The sequence below is a fragment of the Oryzias latipes genome, chromosome 10 (genome assembly GCF_053564925.1).
Source record: "Oryzias latipes strain Hd-rR chromosome 10, Olatipes_Hd-rR_3.1".
NCBI classification, from domain to species: domain Eukaryota; kingdom Metazoa; phylum Chordata; class Actinopteri; order Beloniformes; family Adrianichthyidae; genus Oryzias; species Oryzias latipes.
In genome coordinates, this window is record NC_136246.1 from 2,455,270 (window position 1) to 2,477,537 (window position 22,268).

General features: G+C 40.5%; 1 protein-coding gene and 1 long non-coding RNA gene across 22 annotated transcripts in view; one reads left to right on the forward strand and one right to left on the reverse strand.

Moving 5' to 3' along the window:
- Positions 1 to 22,268, reverse strand: part of prom1a (prominin 1a) — an 89,445-nt gene that overhangs the window by 46,622 nt on the left and 20,555 nt on the right. For 14 of the 21 annotated variants that reach the window (XM_078953830.1, XM_078953829.1, XM_020701719.3 and 11 more), the window contains exons 2-3: positions 6,840 to 6,898; positions 6,087 to 6,113 (exon numbers count right to left, since the gene is read on the reverse strand). In XM_078953830.1, the coding sequence (XP_078809956.1) occupies positions 6,087 to 6,113; positions 6,840 to 6,898 (86 nt within the window). The remainder of the gene's footprint in view (positions 1 to 6,086; positions 6,114 to 6,839; positions 6,899 to 22,268) is intronic. The other 7 variants (XM_078953831.1, XM_023959473.2, XM_078953828.1 and 4 more) reach the window with 1 other exon arrangement.
- On the forward strand, positions 5,444 to 8,903 carry LOC144994814 (uncharacterized). Its single transcript, XR_013658456.1, has 3 exons — positions 5,444 to 5,574; positions 7,459 to 7,499; positions 8,766 to 8,903. It is a non-coding gene; the product is annotated as an uncharacterized LOC144994814 (long non-coding RNA).

A 22,268-nucleotide genomic window follows, 5' to 3' on the forward strand; every position in this document is an offset into this window, starting at 1 on the left:
AAACAAAGGATGCTGTTTTAGACCCATATGTGCTTTAAGGATTCATTCAGAACAAGATCATCTAACTATATGGTATTGGTTTTGTCTACTGTTTTGCGGTAAAAAATCTTGGAGTTCTTTTTGATTTGAACAATTTTTTAATCAATTTTAAATTTTTATCTTGTTTTATCAAGTGAAACATTCAGTTGATTTAAATCCAGGTTAAAGACCCACCTGTTCTCAGCTGCATTTGATTAGTCTGTATTCAGAAGATAACATCAACACTGTTACTTTAAGCTTACAGGTACTTTAAATTCAGTTCTTTTACATTTTCTTTATTTTTTATTTTTATTTTAATGATCACTCCTCTGATATTTTTTGAATGTTTGTTTTAATGTTTTATGTAAAACACTTGGAATTGTCTTTGTACAATTGAATGAACTCCAGACGAAATTAGACTTCATTTTGTTTATCAAAATCTCCAGCGGATCTGAAATGATGCAACCAAACTACACTAGAAAATTCCAAGAAGAGGTTATATCTGACCAAATCTGAATGCAATCATGTCATCTGCTTTTGTCTCTGAAGTCAAAAAAGAATGGCTTTTGCTTTTATAAATTCATTACTGTTGTAGGGTTAATGTGCAGTTATTTAATTATGTCCACATACCAGCAACAATTTTTGAACAAATGAGAAAAGACTGACCACTCAAACTTTTTGCACATATTTGTTCTCAATCATGTGTGCCTTTAGAGAACTACATTTACATTACAGCTCATTCTGAGGAAACGTAGACATTTAGCTTTTTTAGCTTTGTTTTAGCCCCTTGAACTGACTAATTTTGTTATAACTAATTTCAAGGAGAAACCAAGTGCCAAGGGACTACTTGTGAATGTTGTTTACAATAAAGTTCTGCAGAAAACCATTAAAACTGGTTTGTCGAGTTTTGGTGAAAATTGCATTTAAAGCAAACTTTTCAACCTCACAGTCTTAGATTAAGAATTCTTACCAGGGCCAATTGTAAATCGTTGGAAAAGAAAATCTGGCATCATTACAATTCTATTCTGTAATTCTATATTTGGGTCACAGTATGACACTGTGTCCCTGTATTGTGACAACATTGAGTTTAAGAAACCAAATAATATGTCGGAAAATGCTGCTTAGAAAGAATTGATTCAGAATTGAATGTAGAAACGGGATCAATGAAAGTAGTAAAAAGAACATCTGAACTGATTTTGGACAAACATCTTTTCCACAAATTCACACGTAGTTGTTGCTCTGCATTAACAGGAGAAAAGGATATTGACCTAAACTATCAGAATTCAGAGCCTTTTCAGGATGTTTGATCGTTTGCAAACATAGGTGACCTCAAATTAATCCATCATATTGGAAATATGATTATCAGGCTGTGGAGAACTCTTTTTCTGACCTAACCATCAAAAGCATCTTTTTTTACCGTTCAGTTTACTGCAGTCTTGATGGCGTGTTGACTTGACATGAAAGTAACCTCATGTTTTATTAATAAAAATGAACAAGAAAGAAAGAAACATAGATTTTTATTATTCATGGTAACGTTTTTAATCTAGTTGGAAGAGTGAAAGGCAGCAAAATAATTGTTGCTGGCAGAAAAACAGAAGGTTGATTAGTTCAGATGAAAAACTTGTGTTCAAAGTCAGAGCTTGTAACTTAAAGCCATAGTCACATTGTGACGGTGTGGCACCGTCAGATGACGAGGGGGGCCACAATAAATAAATAAATAAAACACATGTGTTTTATTTATTTATTTATTTTGAGGAGGTTCTGTCTTTATTCAGGACACTTAAACAGTTAGCACCACAGTTGCTACACGCAGGGCCGCACCAGCGCATGGCACCTCCGTCACACTCCTCATTTCACTTCCTGTGATGCTCCCTTTTGAAGAGCGAGCCCCTCCCATTGGGCGTGGCTCTTAATTATTGTCCAGGTGGCACCACAGGTAGTAACCTTAAACATAAAATACATAAAAAATAAAACACAGTGTGGCCCCCCCCCTCGTCATCTGACGGTGCCACACCGTCACACACATGCAGGGGTTGACCCGTACGGGGGCTGCAGGTATTTGTGGAGGGTCGTAGAAAGGTGCGACCGCATCCTAAGGCAGCATGCCCGGAGTGCAGGAGTGTCTTGCAGTCACTTGTGGATCGTGCGTCAACCTCATCAAAATGGGATGTACTATTGTTGTGTGTGCAGCAAGTGTTGGTGAAGGATAATATAAGTTACACTCACTAATGACAGACGTTACGGGTAATGCTGTTATACGGCGCCCTTAAGCATTACACCCAGTAAGATGCACTCACTGGTCCTTACTGACTTCACCTAATGCTGCACACACAGGGTGTGCATGTGACTGTAAGTTGCTGTAGGATGTCCACACATGTAAACTCTGATTGTCTAATCTCCTCATTTCTAACAGTCAGGCTGCAGGGAAGGGATGAGCGACATGCGCACATCTATCTCTTGAACAGCACTAACAGGCTTCCTGTGCAAGTTTCTGTAGGGTTGAACAAATGAAAAATCTGTAGGACGCCTGTGTCTTTTCAACATTTTCGCCTTACAGGCCCCCCAGGTGGTCTACGATCTTCAAATGTATCATGGACCACCTGCATGCCCTGCACAGATTTGCCCAGTCCATATCCACTCGTAAGGCCATTAGGGACTAAGGCTTTACTTGTGTAGACAGCACCACACCAAAATACCTTTGAAATGAATGTAACTCAATAGTTTCACTGCAGACCAGAATTGTTTTTTTTTGTTTTTTTAAGACAAGTCGCTGTTAATATGCAATTGAAACATCTCTATGTATTAATCTTAAAAAATCCTGAAGTACCTCAGAGTTTTAAAAGGCCTATATCATGCAAAACCAGTATATTATAGTGTTCATTCCTTACAAGAAGAAACCACAAAGTCGTATTTTGATCTGTTCTGGCATTTCTGAGTATTTCTCTAAAAACCTGCGTTCTGAGCAGGAAAACAACATACATATGAAAGTGGGAACATCCCCTTCCAGGAAGAGTCTGCGCTGTCAACTCTGATTGGCTAAACTCCTTAATTTTATATGAACAATATGCACATCCATCTTTGCACGTCTGGATGTTGTTTGTTTTCGTGGGAGAAATGCAGACACGCTGCTAAAGCAGACAGAGAAAGGCGGAGCCTCAGAGATGGGGTCGTCTTACTTCTGGGTTGGAAAATGAACAGTGAAAAGAACCCATATTTTATAAAAAGAAAAATGTGTTCTTTTGTGCCAAAGGTAATATGATCATATACGTGGATATTGTTTGCTATAAAAGGCGTAAGAATAGCCTGGTATGGGCCCTTTGAGACCATTCATGAAGGTCACCAAATCTGCCTCATGTAACCTCCAGCCCCAGACAGAGAGAGGGGGGTTGATGTCTCCATATGTAACTCCTCACTATGACCTGTTATGGTTTTATTATATAAAGAAATTAAGCAACCCTGTTTTCACAGCTCCTGGAAGGTCAAAATGCTCCCCAAGCTGTTCCCTCTCTAATCTTAACTCTCCTCAGACGTCAGAACCCATCTTACCCGGGGAAATGCAGCACAGGTTTAGCATGGCATGGACGGTTTGGTCAAAAACACAGGGAGAAATAAAACTCTTTCTGAATATTTGTCTATGAAATATTCAGTTTAATTTTGAAGTCTATATTCAGTTGACCATGATCCACAATGATGTTTTTAATGTTGTGCACTTTCTTTTAGACACAAGAGGAAAGAGTCACAACGATGCTCTCACTACAGCAGATGTATGAATGACTGCACTGGAAGCAGAAGCTGGAATGACAACCAGAACCAACGTGCTGCCCTCAAACCCAAGCAGACATTTTCACGCTGAGTGAGGATGCATTACTGCTCTTTAAAAACATTCGGATGCTTTCACAGAACACTAAGACATGAGGAAATGAGCATCTGTCTCTCTGCTTCTGTCACTGTAAGCCCTGACAAGAGAAAGGTCAGAACGATTTGAGTGTTTTTCCCCCAACACCCTTTAAAGGCCTGCAGCTCGGATTATTTTTGGACCTCTGTTATTTCTTGGCAAGAGCAAAACAAGGGTTGTGTCCTTCCAAAGGGAACAGACTGAACGAGAAGATGGCAGCATGTCTGAGCAGGAGGACAGGCATCACTGGTCAGATATGAAGTCAACATGCTGAGGTGCCTTCAACCAACACGCTCCAGCTCTCTGAACTCACTGGAAGTCACAGTTGAGACTAAATGAGCTGTGGCTCTGCTGATTGTTGGGCTTTAGTTTAGCAGGACGGCTGGAACAGGCAGACAGTGAGGAACGTTTTTATACTGAAGAGGACAGACAAGAGGGACTTCCTGTTATTTACAACAGCTCTCATCAAACCCTCAGAGATTAGAGTCACTTCATATGACAATTACCAAACACCAAACCAAACATGTCTGGATGTAAACGTTGTGTATTTTCAAGATCTTTCCAAACTTTGCAGTAAAATGCAATACTTCATCTTTTACTGAAACACCCCATTTTTAAATGCTAGTCAATGTTTTGGCAGAAGCTTTTCATAAACGGACATTTATGCTTTAGCTCTTAGCGGTTTTTATACAATGCACGGCACTTTTTCAGTTTAGGCCACAACAGTTTTATGCCCCTTGTTAAGATTGTAGGTCACGTTTAGTTCAAAATCATTTAAAGAAAAAAAAATCACAATAGGTGGTTTTATTTTAAGTTCTTAGTTATAAAATTAAGGACACAAACTCATTTTCTGTTGCAAATTTGAAGTTGCTGACTTTTTCCTTATGTGTCTTTGTTTCTGAATTAATTTTGGGGATACCGTTGGAAAAAGCTGTTTGGAATGATCTTTCTGTGGAGAAGCCGCTCTTTTGGAACAGTAGCTCCATCCACTAAGAATTCAACAAAGCCAGAGAAAAGCTTCATGATGTCAAGCACTGGTTTGGACATTCCTGGGGTAGTGACTGACAGGGATGACAGTGAAAATGATGTCTCAAGTATGACCAATGATTATTGAGAAATGTGCTTTTACAGCCACTTTAAGGAAAAAAACAACATGATTTTTGTTCCCCTCAGAACTGCAAACTGGAATTGAATAATGCGACAGTTTTTGCCCGGTGGATGTGGAAACGAAAATGCAATCCCCTCTTTGCATTTTCGCTTTCATTATCTCACAGAATGACTGGTGTTTGAGTAGAAAATGAAAAAGCATTTTGGAAGATTGATTTTTCATTTTAATTTTGAGTCATTTGATGCAGTTACAATTAGAAAATGAAAAAGCATTTCTGTTAATCCATTTTAACCGTCAAATTAGACATTTCTAACTGAATTTCATTCAGACAACTCATGCAGGAAAAATATTTATTTTCACATTCCTTTCGTTTGGCATAAGGCTCTGTACAATTCCGTGAGATAAGATTTCCATAAAACTTTTGGGTAATAACTACCCCTAACGGAGCTCACAGGTGGAAGCCGGGGAGGGGGGTGGGGCGACGAAAGCAGCGCTGCAGTAAAGAAAGAGAATGAACAAGTGCACACCTGGACTTAAATAGGACGCTGAACAGGTGAGTTGATTAACTGAACCGCCCTAGGGGAGTAACCGAGTGAAACACTGCTAGAGTAATCTGCCTGAAAGGTTCCCAAGGTCGCTCATTTACAAGAAAACCTGAAATGAAATGTCAAATACCATTTTCTTTATCATTTTGATTAAGTGACAGAAGAGGCTGTTTGATTTTTCATTTTATCTTTGAGTTAACAAACGCAGCTTCATTGTAAAAATGAAAAAACATTTCTGGTATTGACTTTTATTTTGAATTAAGACACACAAATGCTTCCATAAAGGCCTAGTTTTAAGTGGTGACAGCTTTGCAGCACAGCAGACAGACGGGTGCAGAGAGGTTAGGAGGTAAATGGGGGGATGATGGGTGAAAGTCACAAGACTGCACAAACAGCAAAAATAGAATTAAAAGGACAAATACAACATCTCTAACTTCTGAATCATGTTTAGCTTATTTTGTGTTGTGCAACCTTGAGACAGAGGATGGGTTGGACAGTGAGTCCATGTGGTGGAGTTTACCTGAAGAGTCAGCACAATGTTCTCTGGCTGTGCGAGGCCAGTTCAGATGAAGAGGGCATGCAGAAGACAGAGGCAATGCAGCATCAAGAATAAAGCCACAAAACAAAGATGTGATGAAACAAAAGAGCAGAAAGAAAAACTGAAGTCAAACCTGCCATGCAAATCAACCGTCTGCACATAGAAGGCTCATAGCACAAATGCACTTTGTTTTGAAAAACAGTTAACTTCCTATAATGTAGCGTCTCAAATATGAAGCCTGACTGCAAGAAAAGCTCAGGGTTATTACATTAAACTTCAAATAGGGGCTCCTGCACCCCCCATTGATTTCTGCCTGAATTGTTAACACAATTATTTTAAGATTTGAAGAAAACCTAAAGTTTCAATTCCTTTTGTGAAAAAACAACGCCTGATCTTAGTAGAATGTGCATCTTCATCAGAGCTGGATTGTATCTTTCTCTTACTTGCATCCCACACAAAGTAATGAGGACCAGATCCTGTAAATCTCAATTCTAAAAAGCTTTAGTCCAGTCAAAAAGAAATTACATACAACTTTAGCAGCATCACAATGGAGTATTGCAGAAACCTTATTCTAAACAACAGTGCAAAGTACAAGAATATAAAACAAAGGGAAACACCGAGTATTTTTTACATTGTTTCAACATAAAATATCTTTAAAATCCAATCAGAAAACTTTAGACAGACGGAGTAATGCCAGTCAAATAATCATTTGACCTCATACCTTGACACACTTACCTTTTGATATTCTGCCTGAATGGCTCCAAACTTGTCTTTTGCCAGTTTAATGATAAGATCTGCAGAGACACACAGACAGGAAAGACAGTTGCTGAAAACAGCAGCAGGAGGAAATTCTTCACCAAGCTTCATCTCAAAGTCTGACAGAACGCAGGGTGAAAGCGTTTATTGAAGTCTACCGCTGAGATTTCTCTCATCATCTTCATGCCAAAACCGAGCTCTCAATTCAAATAAATAATGTCTCAATTGAAAGTGTTACAGAAATCAAATTCTTAGTTTGTCATCAATAACAACCTCTAAGTTGAAAGCCACACAGACACATACAAACTAAAGTCTCAAAAAGTATTTCATTCATCAATAAATCTAAACATATATTAGTAGATATTTATTGTACTGCTCCTTAATACTACCATATTTTACCGACTGTATAGAAATTTGGGAGAATAATTCTAAGAGTTCACTACATCCTCTCTTTTTACTTCAAAAACAAAAAAATGTTGTTTTAATTTAACACAGCAGAGTTCAGAGCCAAGCTTCTGACCCATGTATCCTTCTTAAAAAGCTTTGACAAATCTTTCACTCAGTTATTATCCGTTTAATGAAAGATCTCTACTTTCAGGTGCCTAAGATCTGCTAAATTGCTTTAAATCGCAGAGCAGGGTAAGTTGGCAGAGAGCCCTTCTCATGCTGTTTCTCTTGCATTTGGGTCATTCTAATACACAGGTGCCTTTGACTTCACTGCAGCTTGTTTCTCCTGTTACTGTAATCCAACAGCTCAGCATTGTAATGCACCTCCGTCATTGAAGTTTCCCACACAGATCAGGAATCACAGCTCTTTTTCCACATCATATTGTCACTGTGTTCCAGGTTGGCTCCTAAAGACCAATTTGCTGATTGGTCTGTTGCCACCTTTGTGTTTCAGGGTTGGGCAACAGAAGAAATTGTAGTTTTTTAAATACAAAACCCCGGGACCTGACACGGATAAAATAAATAAATAAAGCATTCCCACAAAATAATATTTCGTTCCCATGGAATAATAATGCGTGGGAATGGAATGTGGGCCACACGCAATGGCACACGCCTGTGGCGGCTGACGCCCGTCCGTCATGGGAAAACGATAGACTCCGGAGGTGAGGTGGCTCCAAATGCATGCACCAAATCCCCGAGGCTCAAGCAGCATCCAAGATGGAGATGCACAAAACAGCAACTGTTGTTTCACATCCTGGTACGCACTCCGTGCTGCCGCTGAAGCTCTCTGGCAGCGGAGCTCTTTTGATTGTCATGCCGGCATTCGGGCAGCTGCGGTCTGGGATGCTGTAGCTTAGGGTCGAACAGGAATAATAATATTTAGGACGTGCTGAGGTAACTTGTCAACATACTCGTTAGCAGTCACTTTACCTGCATCACACATATTCCATAATGCATCTCGACCAATCAATCTGTCCCTGTAACTGTGGTGCATTCAAATACAACAGGATAAATGTATATTAGAATATTATTTGTGAAGAAATTATTATTTCGTGGGAATGCTTTATTTATTTATTCTACCCATGTCAGGTCCTGGGCTCCGTAAATAACTATTTTTGTCTAATTTGAATGCTCAGCTCAGTAAAATTTGTAATCATTGTCATGGTTTGGGTTTCTTTTTCTTGGTTTTTGCTTTCCGTCTTGTTTCAGTCATGTTTGAGTTCTGTTTCATGTTTTATTTTGAAAGGTTTTCTGTTCTGTCATGTTCTTGAGTTTTACTTCCTTGGTCCCAATCTGCCCTCATCATGTTCACCTGAGTCTTGTCAGTCCTGTCTGTATATAAGTCTCGTCTCTGCTTCCTCTTGTGCTGGTCCATTAACGTCTTTAATGTCTCTCATGTAATGTCTCTAACGTCTCTAACGTCTCTTCCCTTCTGCCATGTTCATGTTTTGCCCACAGTGCGTTTTGTTTTGTTACCCTGATCTGCGGCGCCTTTTGTTAAATAAACCCCTTGCCCTGGAACCGTGTGCCCCCGTCTCTGCATTCTGGGTCCTTCACGCTCACCAGCCCTCCCTACCTGACAGAATGGACCAGCCATACTTCTTCCTGGACCCAGCAGAGCAGGACATGCGTTTGCTGGAGGCCTACTGCCTGGAAGCAGAGAGGTCCAGGTCTTATTAGGACTTTGTCATGCTCGAATTCTGCACTCCGGCTATGGAGGGGAGCCGTCTTGCCATGAGGGGGGGTTGTCGTTGCCGTCCCCTTCAACGTCCCGTTCTTGTTCCGAAGGCGGTCCTGGACGCACCACAACCTGTTCCAGTGGTGGTCCCGGATGCATCCCTGCCCCTTCCTCTTCCGGTGGTGGTCCCCAACGCACCCCGGTCCGACCCTCCTGCCCTCTTCAGACGACTCCGACGACTGGCCCGACCTGCCAGAGGACTCCGTGCCTGACCCCTCATTTGACTCCATGCCTGACCTGCCGGCTGCACCCCGACCCGTCCCGGCTTCCAGGGGGGTGTCGGCGCCCCAACTTGCCCCTGCTTCCAAGGGGGTGCCTGACACACACTGACCCGAGCTCGACGACTGGCCCGACCCGCCGGAGCTCGACAATTGGCAGAACTCAGACTTAGCCATGCCTGACCATGACTCCATGCCTGGCCCACCGGCCGACTGCTGGCAGAACTCAGACTTGGCCACTCTCGCCCCAGACTTTATGCCAGGCCCCTCATCTGCCACGCCGGACTGCGCGGCCTCCCGGCCGTCCTCCGGACCTGCCACGCCAGCCACAATCACACACACATTCACACTCACATTCACACCTAGGGACAATTTAGAAAAACATTTTTTTCAACATCCTGAGAATAGTCTATCGCCAACTTGGCCGGTGTCTCAAAAATTAAATTTTGGCCCCTGCTTTGCTACAATAATAGAGGGTAAAAACACATTCAAAACGCTGATGTATCTTAAGAGCTTTAAAATGACCAACAAAGCAACGTCACTTAAACACCCACTCCAATGAGAATTGTGTTTTTAACATGTTTGTCTTGCATTTTTATGATGATGGAGGACATGTATAAAAGAATTTCAGATTAAAACTGCTTTTCTGAGTATTTCTTTATTCAAATCGTGGTGAATCAGGAGCAGAAGAAAAGTCATTTGGAAAAAGCCTGTAGCAGTGACTGTAGACCAAAGTCTTCCTGCTCCGCTCCATTCTCATCATCCACCTGTAGACAAACAGATCCATGAACGTCTTTGTTTTCCTGTCTGAGCTGGAATCTGGATCTAAACTGTCCGCCTGGATAGCTCTGATATTGCTCACATCTAAAGTTGATTGGAGTGGGACTTTAAACCACAAAAGCAACAAAACCTCATCCTCACACAACTGAAATATAGGACCAGAAATAGTAACTCCCATGATGCACTTCACCTACGCTCACCAAGCAGTAAGGGGAAATAAAACATGAGCTGCAGAGAGCTTAAATATCTTTAGCTCTGCATGCAGACTGCCTGATAGTCACAGCCACAACATCTGGATGATGACACTCAATGACTAGAATGAGCCTCGATCCCAGCTGCAGATGCTACGCCCTCTGAACCGAATCAGATATGTGTCCGGGTCTAAAGTCAACAAACACACTTAGAAAGTTCTGCCCAGGTGTGGAGTCTGCATGGACTCCAGCTTCCTCCCCCAATCCAAAAACATGCTGGTTACTCTAAATTGTCCCTAGGTGTGTGTGATTGTGACCCAGCGACAGACTGGCCAGGATGTCCCCTGCCTTCGTCCATGGTGCCCCGCGACACCAAAAGGGAACAAACTGCTTTAGAAGATGAATGAATGATTAAAAAATGAACATATTTAATAACCAGGTTTTTTTAAGTATTTTTTTATTAACCTTCCTTCATCATTTAAGACTTAAACAGAGCACTTCTGTGAAGTAGCTTGAACAATTAAGTAAGACTAGTGCAGCTATCAACTAGAAAAAACTGGTTAAATTTAGTCATGCAGAGTGGTGACTGTAGTGCTGGTATCTTCACAACTATTAAACATTTTTGATCAAGTTTGATTCATCCCCATTAAAAATACAAGCATGAATAGTTTTCATCTAAAAACGTTGTACCATATACGTATGATGACTATAACTCGCTTATATCAATGGAACAATGTATTAGTCTGGGTTGTTTTTTTAGAGAATGTGATTCTTTTTTTTAACTGCTTAAGACCAGCCATCAACATGCATGAACATCACATTTTGGGTTATATTACATCACTAGTTAATTCTGCTTAACTGGGGGTCTGTCAAAGAGAAATAAAAAGGATGGGCTCTTCAGTGGATCAATCTCCTTTTCCCGGAGCAGCCACTCTCCGTCTGTCGGCAGCATGGAGAACGCCGTTCTCACTGGAGAAAAACAAAAACGCTTTTCTTCCTGTGAAAATGTCTTTGGTCGTTGTTTGCGTTAAGACCCAATAGAGACACTTGCTGTGAGTTAAAAATGTTTTTTAGAAGAGTTATTGATCCCGGAAGTCTGAATCTGGGAATATCTCGCTGGCTTAGCTTAGCTAAACTGTTTTTGTGCGTCTTCTGCTCAAACTAGCGCCACAATAAATGATGGTGATCTGTTCATGATTTGCAGACTTCTAGCAGAAGATTTGGCTGGAATAATGAGATCAAAATTGAATGCGCTGATCATAATAAGAATAAGTCAAATGTCTGATACTGATCGGGTAAAACATCTGAATGTTTGATCGTGTCAGCCACGTGATCGGGTCAGATTTCCGATTACCTGATCAGATCAGGACATAGTCTCAACAGTCTAGTTATAAAATTCATTAGGAAAGAAACACATTTCTGTTTGGCAAAGACACAGCAGCTGCTGAAACAGAGGAAAGACTGCAGAACAATGGTAAGAGAAGAAGACAAAATAAAGAAAAGACAGAGAAGAGACGAGCTCTGGAGGAACTGAAACAGCAAAAGTAGAAAGGCTGAAATGAATCCTGCTCTGCTTGTTCTGGGAGGCGACTAATCCCCCGCCATGAAGGGAAAGCTCCCTAAATGCATGTTTCCTCCCACTGCAAGTGCTTGAATTTGTAACAGCATGAATGTTATTGTACGGTTACATTGGCCTTTATGACCTCTCCAAAAATGTGTTTGCCATGTGGCCTTTAGTTCTTCTAATTGTTATTCAGTTAAAGTTTTACAGCAGAAATAAAACTGAGCTGATTCAGTCCTAAGAATCCAGCAGCTTTCTTGTGTTTGGTTTCTTGCAGTTGGACATATAGAAAAGGTTTCTGAACCAAACATTTGTTCTCACCAGGGTGGAGTTATTCAGAATCCCTTTTAAAAGAATTGGAAAATGTTACGTTGATTTTTTTGCATTTCTAAGCTTTAGAATAGAACCTGACATCTGCTATTTTGAACAAGGCTATGTAATCTTGACACTGAAGGATTAAAACAAATGTGAGTTTTGCCAGTCTGTGGTTCCATCAAAGCAAAGGAAAGGTGGACTAATGGACCACCACTGCACACTACCTCCAACTCATTTTTTTGTTATACGCTTTTCTGCTGTCCACACATATTCATAAAATATAAATATTTCCCTGCAAGTCATTGAAAAGATGCACAAAGATGAGCCTTACACTAGTGAACTCTGACAGTCAATGAATTGAGAGGATTTTGAATAAAACATCAGAAGAGGCAGTTCTGTTCAGTTGACAGCCTGGACTGAGCTCCTCTCAGATTATGGTGGATTCTGGGAGCTGCAGAGCCTCCATCACAAAACGCTTTCACACTGACCACAGCAGCTTTACCTTCACACTCATCTTCAATTAGTTATCTTATTATCTTAGCCAACAATTTTATCCATTATTGGATGTGCATAAAAGCTTTTACCAATTACTTAAATGAAATAATACTTGAACTATGCATAAATGTGCATGCCCTGTGGTTCACTTGCTGAATAAATAAAAACATGAAATGAAAGTCTATGTATGTGTCAGCTGTACTGTTTCCACTGGGTGACTAAACTCAATGATCTCATTCACAGAATGTGATAGTTTCAATAAAATGTAGCTGATTAAATGTGCAAACCAAAGAAACTGACCTATTGTTACACAGCACATCACTCTGTTGGCCGATCTGAGAGACGTTTTGTTTAATTAAAACCTACCTGCTCACAGCAAAGTATTAGCAGAAACCGGGACAACTTTATCTGATTTTCTTTATATTTCAAAGAACTTACTGTCTTTGTGTCTTGAACTGTGTTAGCTACACACACGCAGAGTCATTCAGTCAGAAATCGTAAGGATTTCTTCTTTCAGTCAAGCCTTAAGTCTAGCCAACTGAAGTCCTTATGGCTTTTTTTGTTTTTTGTGCTGAAGGGGCTGTGTCTTTCGGGTCAGTGTACATTTGAACTGTTAGCCGGAAAAATGAGAAAATGACTTCACTCAGCTTTGAAGCGTGAACACACAAAAAGGAAGCAGCTTCAAATCCTCTATTCTGTCTTATGTAGAAGTGCAGCTGGGTGGTGTGGTTCCGTTTGAAAATGACCAGACTAAAGGCTTTTTTGTAATGTCTGTGCAACCAGAACCAACTGTTGTTGTTTTTAAGGTGTTGAGATGCCTGACTTCTGTAAATGTCAGCAAAGACTCAAAAGCAACAATATTAGGGTACTCAAAAAAACGAGCTGATGATGTCGTCGCTGTGGGGAAATCAATACTTTCCACAAAAAAAGTAATAAAAAAACAAACAGATCCTTCTGGAATATAAAGCTGTGTGTGTGATTGAGCTGAAGAAAGCCGCACCAGGTCACAGTGCAAGTCCAAACTGGAGAAAGAAAAAGGGCAGAAGGTAAAAACTTCTGCCTGCAAGGTTCTGTAGTGCTGCCAATAAAAGATTACATGTATTTAAATGATTCTGCTTAACAACAACCAGCTAATCTGCTGCCCCCTAAATCCAGACTATGAGAAGGAGGAAGAGACGGAGTGAAGGAATGCCAAAGGCGAGAAGAGGAAAAAAGACGGACAAACAGAGACAGCAGAGGAGACATGGGCAGAGGTGTGATGAACACTACATGCTGTACAGGAGTGCAGAGGTGTATGAATAAAGATCTACAATGTGTGTGGAAGTGAGGCCTGCATGCTCTGCTGGCCCATTGGGTCTTGGACAAAGAACGGTTTCTGTGATCAGCACAGCTTCTCTGAAATTCACTCAAATAAAAGCCTGAAATTATCACCACCAACTTACACCCAAAGCCTCCAGCCGAGTCAACAAAACTCTCCTTTTCCCCATCTAAGCTGTGACAGTTTTGTGCAGCAAACCCCGTGACCAACGGGCTTAATGAAAAATACATTTCTAAATAAATGAGGGAAGATATGAGAAATACTCCTCCATTGAGATCCTTCAGCCCCGTTACGCATGTGAGGACAGCAAAGAAACAGCCAGATGGGGATTTGAACATCCAGCAGTCAGGCTACCAAAGGACGCAAACAGGAAGCGGCTTTAAATGTTTGAAACCGCTTCCTGTCACTAAGAGAGAAAACTGAAGCAGCAGGAGTGCCTGTGACATTTTTTATGATCTGTTAAAATTTGGTTTGATCAAAGTATTGATTACCTAATACTATTTCTCATTTATAAATGTAATTTACTAATTAATAAAAGTACATGAAAGAAATTAATAGTATTCAAATAAATGGAAAAATTTCTAATAATGCAAAATATTCTGTAATTAGAGTATATATTAGCGAATTGAATAAAGGCTGTATCATTAATTAATATGTAATACATTTTATTTCAAAACTATAGGATAAGTAAATCGCATCATTTCTGAAGTTTCATTAGAAATTGTCTTATATCATAAATTAAGACAAGGTCACTTCCTCTCTAGCATTTTCTTTTCCTTCCTGTTTTTTTACATCTCTTTCTATTTGGACCCCCTAAACCGCCCCAGCCCCCCATTCCTTAGCTTTTGTGGGACACTGTGGAGCCATAACCAGAGAGAAGAAGCCAACAGCTCTCTAGTAACATATTCTACCAATGAATGTTGTGAGTTAGATGTAAACAGGCTCCGTGTGGGAAATCACCTCCGTTACGTCCGTAACTTCATTTTTGGCCAAAACAAAATAGCAAAGTTACATAAAAATTTAACAAAATAAAACTGATTAATTTTGTGCTGGAGTCACTTGGCTATTTCTGTTTTTATAATGGCGTTTCATCTTTGCCATAAAGTGAAATGGCGCAAAGACAACTGAGCGGCGTGTTCAGGAACTGAGTGAGGAACCTCACAACTACACGCCTGCAATCCTAACTGAGCCGTGATCCTGCACGCTCACTTCCCCTTTTTTGGGCTCCTGGGTTTGCGCACAGTGTTAAGGGGGCGTTTTTGTCACTTGGGAGCAGTGACCTTTCTGGTTGATCTGATTGGCTAAAATTTGCATGTCAAATCCGGCGAGGCAGCGGGCGGCACTTTCATTTTTCAGAGCAGGGGGGGGCTAACAGGCGGCTCATGGGCTGCATGCTGCTCTCTGCCTTTAATCACATTTTCTATATACAGTACTTTCACAACCATAAGGTGTACACAAAAGTCTTACATATTCTCCAAAATGTATGGAGCGGCCCTAATGTGTTGTTGTGTGACTTTGGTAAAGAAGACCTAGGAGAGAACAGCATGATGACGGTACGGACAGAGGCGAGGACGTGAAAGGAGAACCCCCCCATAGTACAAAGGTGCAGATATGAGCATGATGCAGAACAACTTCATTTTGGAAACCCTGGAAATGCAAAGAGACACGATTATGAAGCACAGTTTAAACTGAAATTCATCAGCTACGCGGAGGAACACGGGAATAGAGCAGCTGCAGTTCGGTCGCTTGGCAGCTGGCTCGCTGCATGTCTGCATTCACAGCTTGAAGTAAACAATTCTGATTAAAAGACAAAACCACGATCTTTTTTCTTTTGAAATGCATTTGTAGTTCACTTTCTATGTTCATACAAAAAGGATTGAGATACTTGCTGACACATTTGAACGTTGATCAGAAGAGTTATTGAAGCAGGAAGTCTGAATCTGTGAAGATCTTTTTAACTTATCGAACCTCAGCTGCCAGAGAATTTAAAATAATAAATCTATTGTTTGCAAGTGAAGACGCTGGAAAACCAACTCCACTAAGACAAGAAGACGCAGCAGCAGCTGAGTTTCCACAGAAACAAGGCGAGGTTGCCCATGTTGGAAGATGGACTCGAGTGCAACAACCTCCAGCAGATGAGAATGAAAAGTTGTCCATCCTCCACTCCTGTAACTGGGAGGCAGCGCCGGGTGAGTTACGCCACACTTTTGGACTGTAGGACTTAATCTGGGGCTGACTGGGGTCACTGTTCTTTGGAGCCGCACGGCAAAGAGACGGTCTCTGACGACGACGAAAGGGAAGCTGGCATGTTTGATAGAAATGTAGCCCAGCTGTTCATTTTAGATCCAGAAGATGAAGACTTTAATGGATTCTTGGATGCTGACTGATGACTGAAAAAATAAATCACAACCAACTCAGTTTTGAGCTCGCTGCCTTTTTGAAACACACGCTAGCGTGCATGTTTTACCGGTATGTGTTAACGTTAAATACAGAAAAAAAACAGCCAGAACTAAAACTGCGCCGTTGAAGTGCTGTTGTATTGTAAGTAAAGGAGTGTGTTATGGGAAATAATGTGGCTTTAATTGTGTGTTTGTGTGTGTGTCTGGCAGGTCAGTGTGTGGTGTGGCTCTTTGACTATCACAGTTAGAAATGTCGGCTCTTGGTGTCAAACTTGCTCGCCACCCCTGTTAGAGGCTTTAATAGAAAAAACGGCGGATGTACCGTGGATTGAAACGTTAACCAACAACCCAAGACCAAGGTAAGAAAGTGCAGCGGGATTTTTTGTGCTGTAAGTTTTTCTCATGTGAAAATCACTGCATTCGTTACCGTTTTAATCCACGTGATAGCCGCCGTTTCTTTTCTATTAAAGCCTCTAAATGAAAGTCCCGCCCCGCTGCCTCGCCGGATTTGACATGCTAAATGCAGCCAATCAGATCAACAAACGGGGAAGTGAGTGTGCAGGATCACGGCTCAGTTTGGATTGCAGGCGTGTAGTTGTAAAATGTGGGGTCGCTCGGTTAAAATTGAGCATGCTTGGTTGTAAGGTTCCTCACTCAGTTCCTGAATACGCCGCTCAGTTGTCTTTACGCCCTTTCACTTTATGGCAAAGATGAAACGCCATATTTTATGTTCACCGTTATTCTCACCAATGTTGCAGAATTGCATCATCCCCTAAAATATTGCAGATTTTTCCTTCAAGCTCATTGACTGGACATTTTTTACAGCACATTTGTTGCATGCCAACATGTTTCATGTAACAAGACACATGCAGATCTGGAGTAGGTGAAATAAAGAGATTAGTCATTATCCAAGGCTAAGATTTCAGCTAAACAAATGCCAGCAGCAGTCAAATTGAGTAGAAAAGCAGATTTTAGGACCATAGCGTTTCCACTGACACCTTTGTGAGGAGTTCAGTTCCAACCTGAAGATCAGTAATGAGGCTTCTGCTGCTGTAGACTGTAGTCTGTGTGCAGAAGGAGTCGAAAAGCTTTCAGGGAGCAGTTTCTTCTATTGTGCTGCTTGTTGCTATGCAACAGAATGTTCTTGGTATTGTTGAATAATGGTTTGGACATTCCTGCGCTTAACAGAGAGTTAAAAGATAATGGGCAACCAAAAGAAAAACAGACAATACAGCAACAGAGATGAAAATACATTTATCCAGAATCTGTGCTGAGAATTTGGAGCATTTTTTACTGAGTACATTGCAATCCGTTAAAATCCAGGTTTTATAGTTTAAGGTTTTCCTCACATTTCAATTCAACAGCTTAGTTCTAAATTTAAAAGTCTTAACTCTGAATTTCTTATCAAGACAGAATTACTTCCTACATGAACAGATAACTGTACCAGCTGTGAGCATTTATAATTTATTCCTTTTTCCAGTGTACTGACATTCTCTAGGTTTGAATTGAAGCATTTGATTCACAGCTCTTAAAAACTGTAAAAACAAAACAAATCGATTTTTTTCTTCAGTTTTGGTTTTATTGATAAAACAAATAGGTGGGAAAACTGCTTTAGATGGAATTTTCTGTCTTCATTTGACAAAAGAAACTCTTTTGTTGTTTGAATTGTATTTTCAACTCTAACCAGAAGAAGGAAGAGTCTGCATCTTTGTGCTCCACAAACCAAAAAACTACTTTATTTCAGGAAATGTGGTCAGAAACCTGACCTTCTACTGATGGTTTATTTTAATTCAGACAAGGATTCTGCCATGGTTACCATCCCTTCCAAAATAGGTTTTCCAAAGATAGCAGTAACATGTAGCACAGAGTATTCTATGCAAAAGAATCTATGAAAATAAACCCAACTGAAACTCCCCTTCAAATCCTCCCAGCTTCCCAACAGAAACAATATCTAGTGACTCTGCACAGAGCCTCTGCAAGGAAAGGCTAATAAAACCTGAGTGGCCACATGCACAGTAAGCCTCAGGAGCCAAGACCCTCCCTGAAGCAGACGGCTCAGGCTGAGGACTCTAATACAGAACTGATAAGACACAAACAAAAGGAAAATCCAGGATAAAATAAATAACAGAGTTACATTTAATGTATATTAAAGTCAACCAAGCAATATCAGGATAAAAATACAGTTCAATAAAAAGAACACGTCAAATAACTTCTTATAATACTACATTATAAAATACTTAAAAACTACAATGAAAAAGGCTCCATGAACAACTAAAAGCCCCCTGAGGACCTGAGAGTTCACAAGGGGTCATATGTAAAAAGCAGATCTAAACAAAAACAGTTTTGTCCTTTTATAGCCTTTAATGCTCACATTTTGGCATATCCCTTCAGGGGTCGCCAGTCTTCTGATTGCCTTCCTGACACAACCCCAGGCTGGGGACCGGCACAGGCTTGGGCCCCCTTGTGGTGACAAAGTTAGGCAGTAGCACAAAGGGTCTTGCCCAAGAACCCACCCTGGATGAAGCTCATCACAACCCCTGGGAATCAAACCCTAGTCTCCCATGCACCCGTCCTACATGCACCCAACTGAGCCATCCAGCTGCTGGGGTGAAACGAAATAACTAACACACACGCATGGAAACTGTCTTTTCAAAAGCAGACAATTGATCTAAATTTGAAAAGAAAGCGACAATCCTAGCAGACACAGGATCAAAGGGGGATTCATCCTGGACAGATCGCCAGACCATGAACAGATTTAGCATGGAGACTGACACATCCTCCAAACCCTTAAAATATATTCAAATACTAAACAAATTACAACCGTGATGGTAAAACTAAAAAGAATGACAGTTTTCAGATTTTATTAACGGTATTATGAAATCCGTGAAGTAGGCCTTTATACCGTTTTCTCAGACAGCCATGAACATTTTCACACTTTTCTCTTTTGTCTAAACTCTCAAAGTTCAAACCTTCACAGAAAAATAAGTTCAGTTTTAGCAAATGAAAACAAAGACCTGATTGGGATTCCATTTATGTACTTCTGTCGAGCTGAACACATACTGTACAGGAGACACGGCACGAAGGAGATTGACTGATTACATCAACAGCCAATCCGGATGCAGGACACAGCAACACAGTGAAAGAAAAAAAACATATTAAGGTAAACGGGGGAAAGATGGCTAAACAGTTAGACCACATAAAGGTGAACTGTGATAAAGAATATTGTACTATATGGTTATTTATTTTGCTATTAGCATTAGTAATATTAGTAGTGATAGTAGTAGTAGTTTAGTAGTTACAGTAGCACTGTGGTAGGAGGGGGTAAAACCAAATGAAGAAAAACAAAAACACCTAAAATGGATTTGGTTTCTCATTCATTTCTACTCCCAAAGAGCTGGCAGGTTATTGGTTACTTGAATCTTGTAATTGTGCTTTTTTGGAAGAACTTCACACAACGCTTCTAACTTTTTGCTTCGCAATCTTAAAAAGAAAACATTTTTAGATTCATTTATCTTAAATTTGCATTGGTCTAAATAATATAACATGAATTTTTATATAAATAAAAATAATAATAGCAATAACGGTGAAAGAAAGTCCATAATGGTGGTAATCAGTAGGTAGTAAGTGTGTGTTTAAAACCAATCACCATGATTCAGCAGCGTAGGCTGTGAACTAGTCACAACACTCTCACGCCTGCCTCTGCTCATTATTTTAATAAAAGGCTGTGATTGTTTGTGTGGGCAGATTATTACTCATTGGATCACATGGTCTGAATGCAAACCGGACTTCATGTCTGTTTGATGCACTTGCCTTACAAACAGTACACACATGAATGCAAATGTACTTAAGAGAAGCCGGCTTTCTTGACACATATTAACGGCTGAAAAGTGTTAGCGAGTTCAGAAAAGCTGGACACAAACTGAGCTGAACAGCAGGCCGTCTGGAGTTCTGCATGTTTGCATCAGAGCCGCCCTCCCCTGAGCTCTGCGCACCATAAACACCCTGTTACCATAGAGTCTGTAGCTGGGACGTTCTGAACATTGACTCAGGAGGACATGGTGGAGAGCTGCTTCATCAAACAGTCTATCTTCCATTTGTGACAATGATGCCACTGACTGAAGTGAAGAACTAAAGCGAGGGATCAGAGACTGTGCTGCGCTCCTTTGTGCTCATGACAGTGTGACTAATGAAAAGCGCATAAGACGGGCTGCAGAACTAAAACTACAGTTGCTCCTCAAAATGTTATTTAAAAGAGTTTCCCCGTGATCTAGCTGTTAGTAGGTTTTAGATGGATGGAGTTGTTTGTTCAAGTGCAACATGAAGCTGTTAGAACTGTGAACTTCCACCATGATCTCACTCTTATAATAATGGTGGAACTTCAAATCCTCACTGTTATGTCTGCAGCTTGATCAAAGAGAATAAGATGAATTCACAAAGTTTTCAAGAGTAAAGGGCTGCATGAATGACATGGTGGATAATCAAGATAATGAAAAATCAGGAAAAATCACTGCAAAAAGGTTTTGAAAATATTTGTTTCCCCTGATTTCTTTATCACAAAATGATCATTAAAGGAATGCCCCTCTGAGAAAAGGAAATAGAAATTCAAAGCTTCTGTGAATTATTATTGAGAGTTAGTGGTCATAATATTACTACATGTACTGCAGGAATGAAACAGAGAAGGGCCCTTCTGCCTGAGGTTTTTGTTGAGTCAACATGTATGTAAAATATGTATGTAATATAGTATTCACATGTTTGAAGTTTCAATGCATAGATAAAAAAAACTACCAGAGTCTACTAGTCTGAGCAAAACCTTTTGGACGTCATGGTGATTCCTTTAAACGTACTACCAGATTAACATTGTTGCATTCTTTTTTATGCAAGCATCCTGTTTACTTTTCAGTCACAGTCACCCTGGACATTGCAATGGTTGTGGGAACAACCAAAACCAAACTTTGCTAATGTTACACTGGTAATGCAGGTTGGTCACTTTCTTAATAGTGTCTCCTTAGACAGCCCTTGTTCTAGAGTGAGAGTCTGGGACAAAAGGACGTGTACTATGCAGTTGGCATGGTGACGGCTGGACAGCCAAGAGGATTGACTGCAGTCTGGCAGCAGCCCAGATTTAAACAACATCCTAGATTAGCATCAGCTAATGAAGGCTGGATCCCTGCTGCAGAGGTGACAGTGACAGACAGGCAGGGTGACCTGCCCAGTGTGGAGACTGACCAATGAGAGAAGACACCCACCTACTGACAAGAAACATAAAAAAACTGGTGAGCCACCTTTGTGACCCCTCATCTTGGTTTATGACGTTTTTGCACTTGATAAGAGTGGCACAGTTAAGAAAGTGGGCTGGATTTCATTCACGTCTTAGAGTAAGCTACCAGCTGCAGCTGAGGGACTCTGCACAAAACTTACTTTAACCAGTTCTTGGACAAAACGTCATTTGCAGTTACCATCTGATATTCTAAACAATGTGTCAGAAAAAGTGGGCGCTTGCTGCATGTTTTTGGTCAAACAGTAAAGAACTTGATGAGGCCTGGACTTCGTTTGTCAATCACTGTTCCTACAAGTTTTGTCCCTTTTTAAGCTTAAAAATGAAAACAAATTCTAGGATGACATGTCATATTATTCACAAATTCTTTTTTTTACTACTTTCTACTCTTAAAGGCTGAAAGAATCAATGCAAAGACAAACCCCTGTCATGAAAAACATGAATAAACACACAGACACGTTTCTCGTCCTTCCGCTGCTCCTCATCAACAGAGGTCATGTGAGGAAGGTCATTCAGATTCATCTCACATGCTCTTCCTTAGTGCAATCAGACTGGAGGTAAATCCCCAATCTGCTGGTTTGGAGACCTAAATGTGTCAATGTTTATTTTTGACACATGTTCATTTTTTTCAGATTTCTTAACAAATATCTGACTTATGGACTACAATGGAG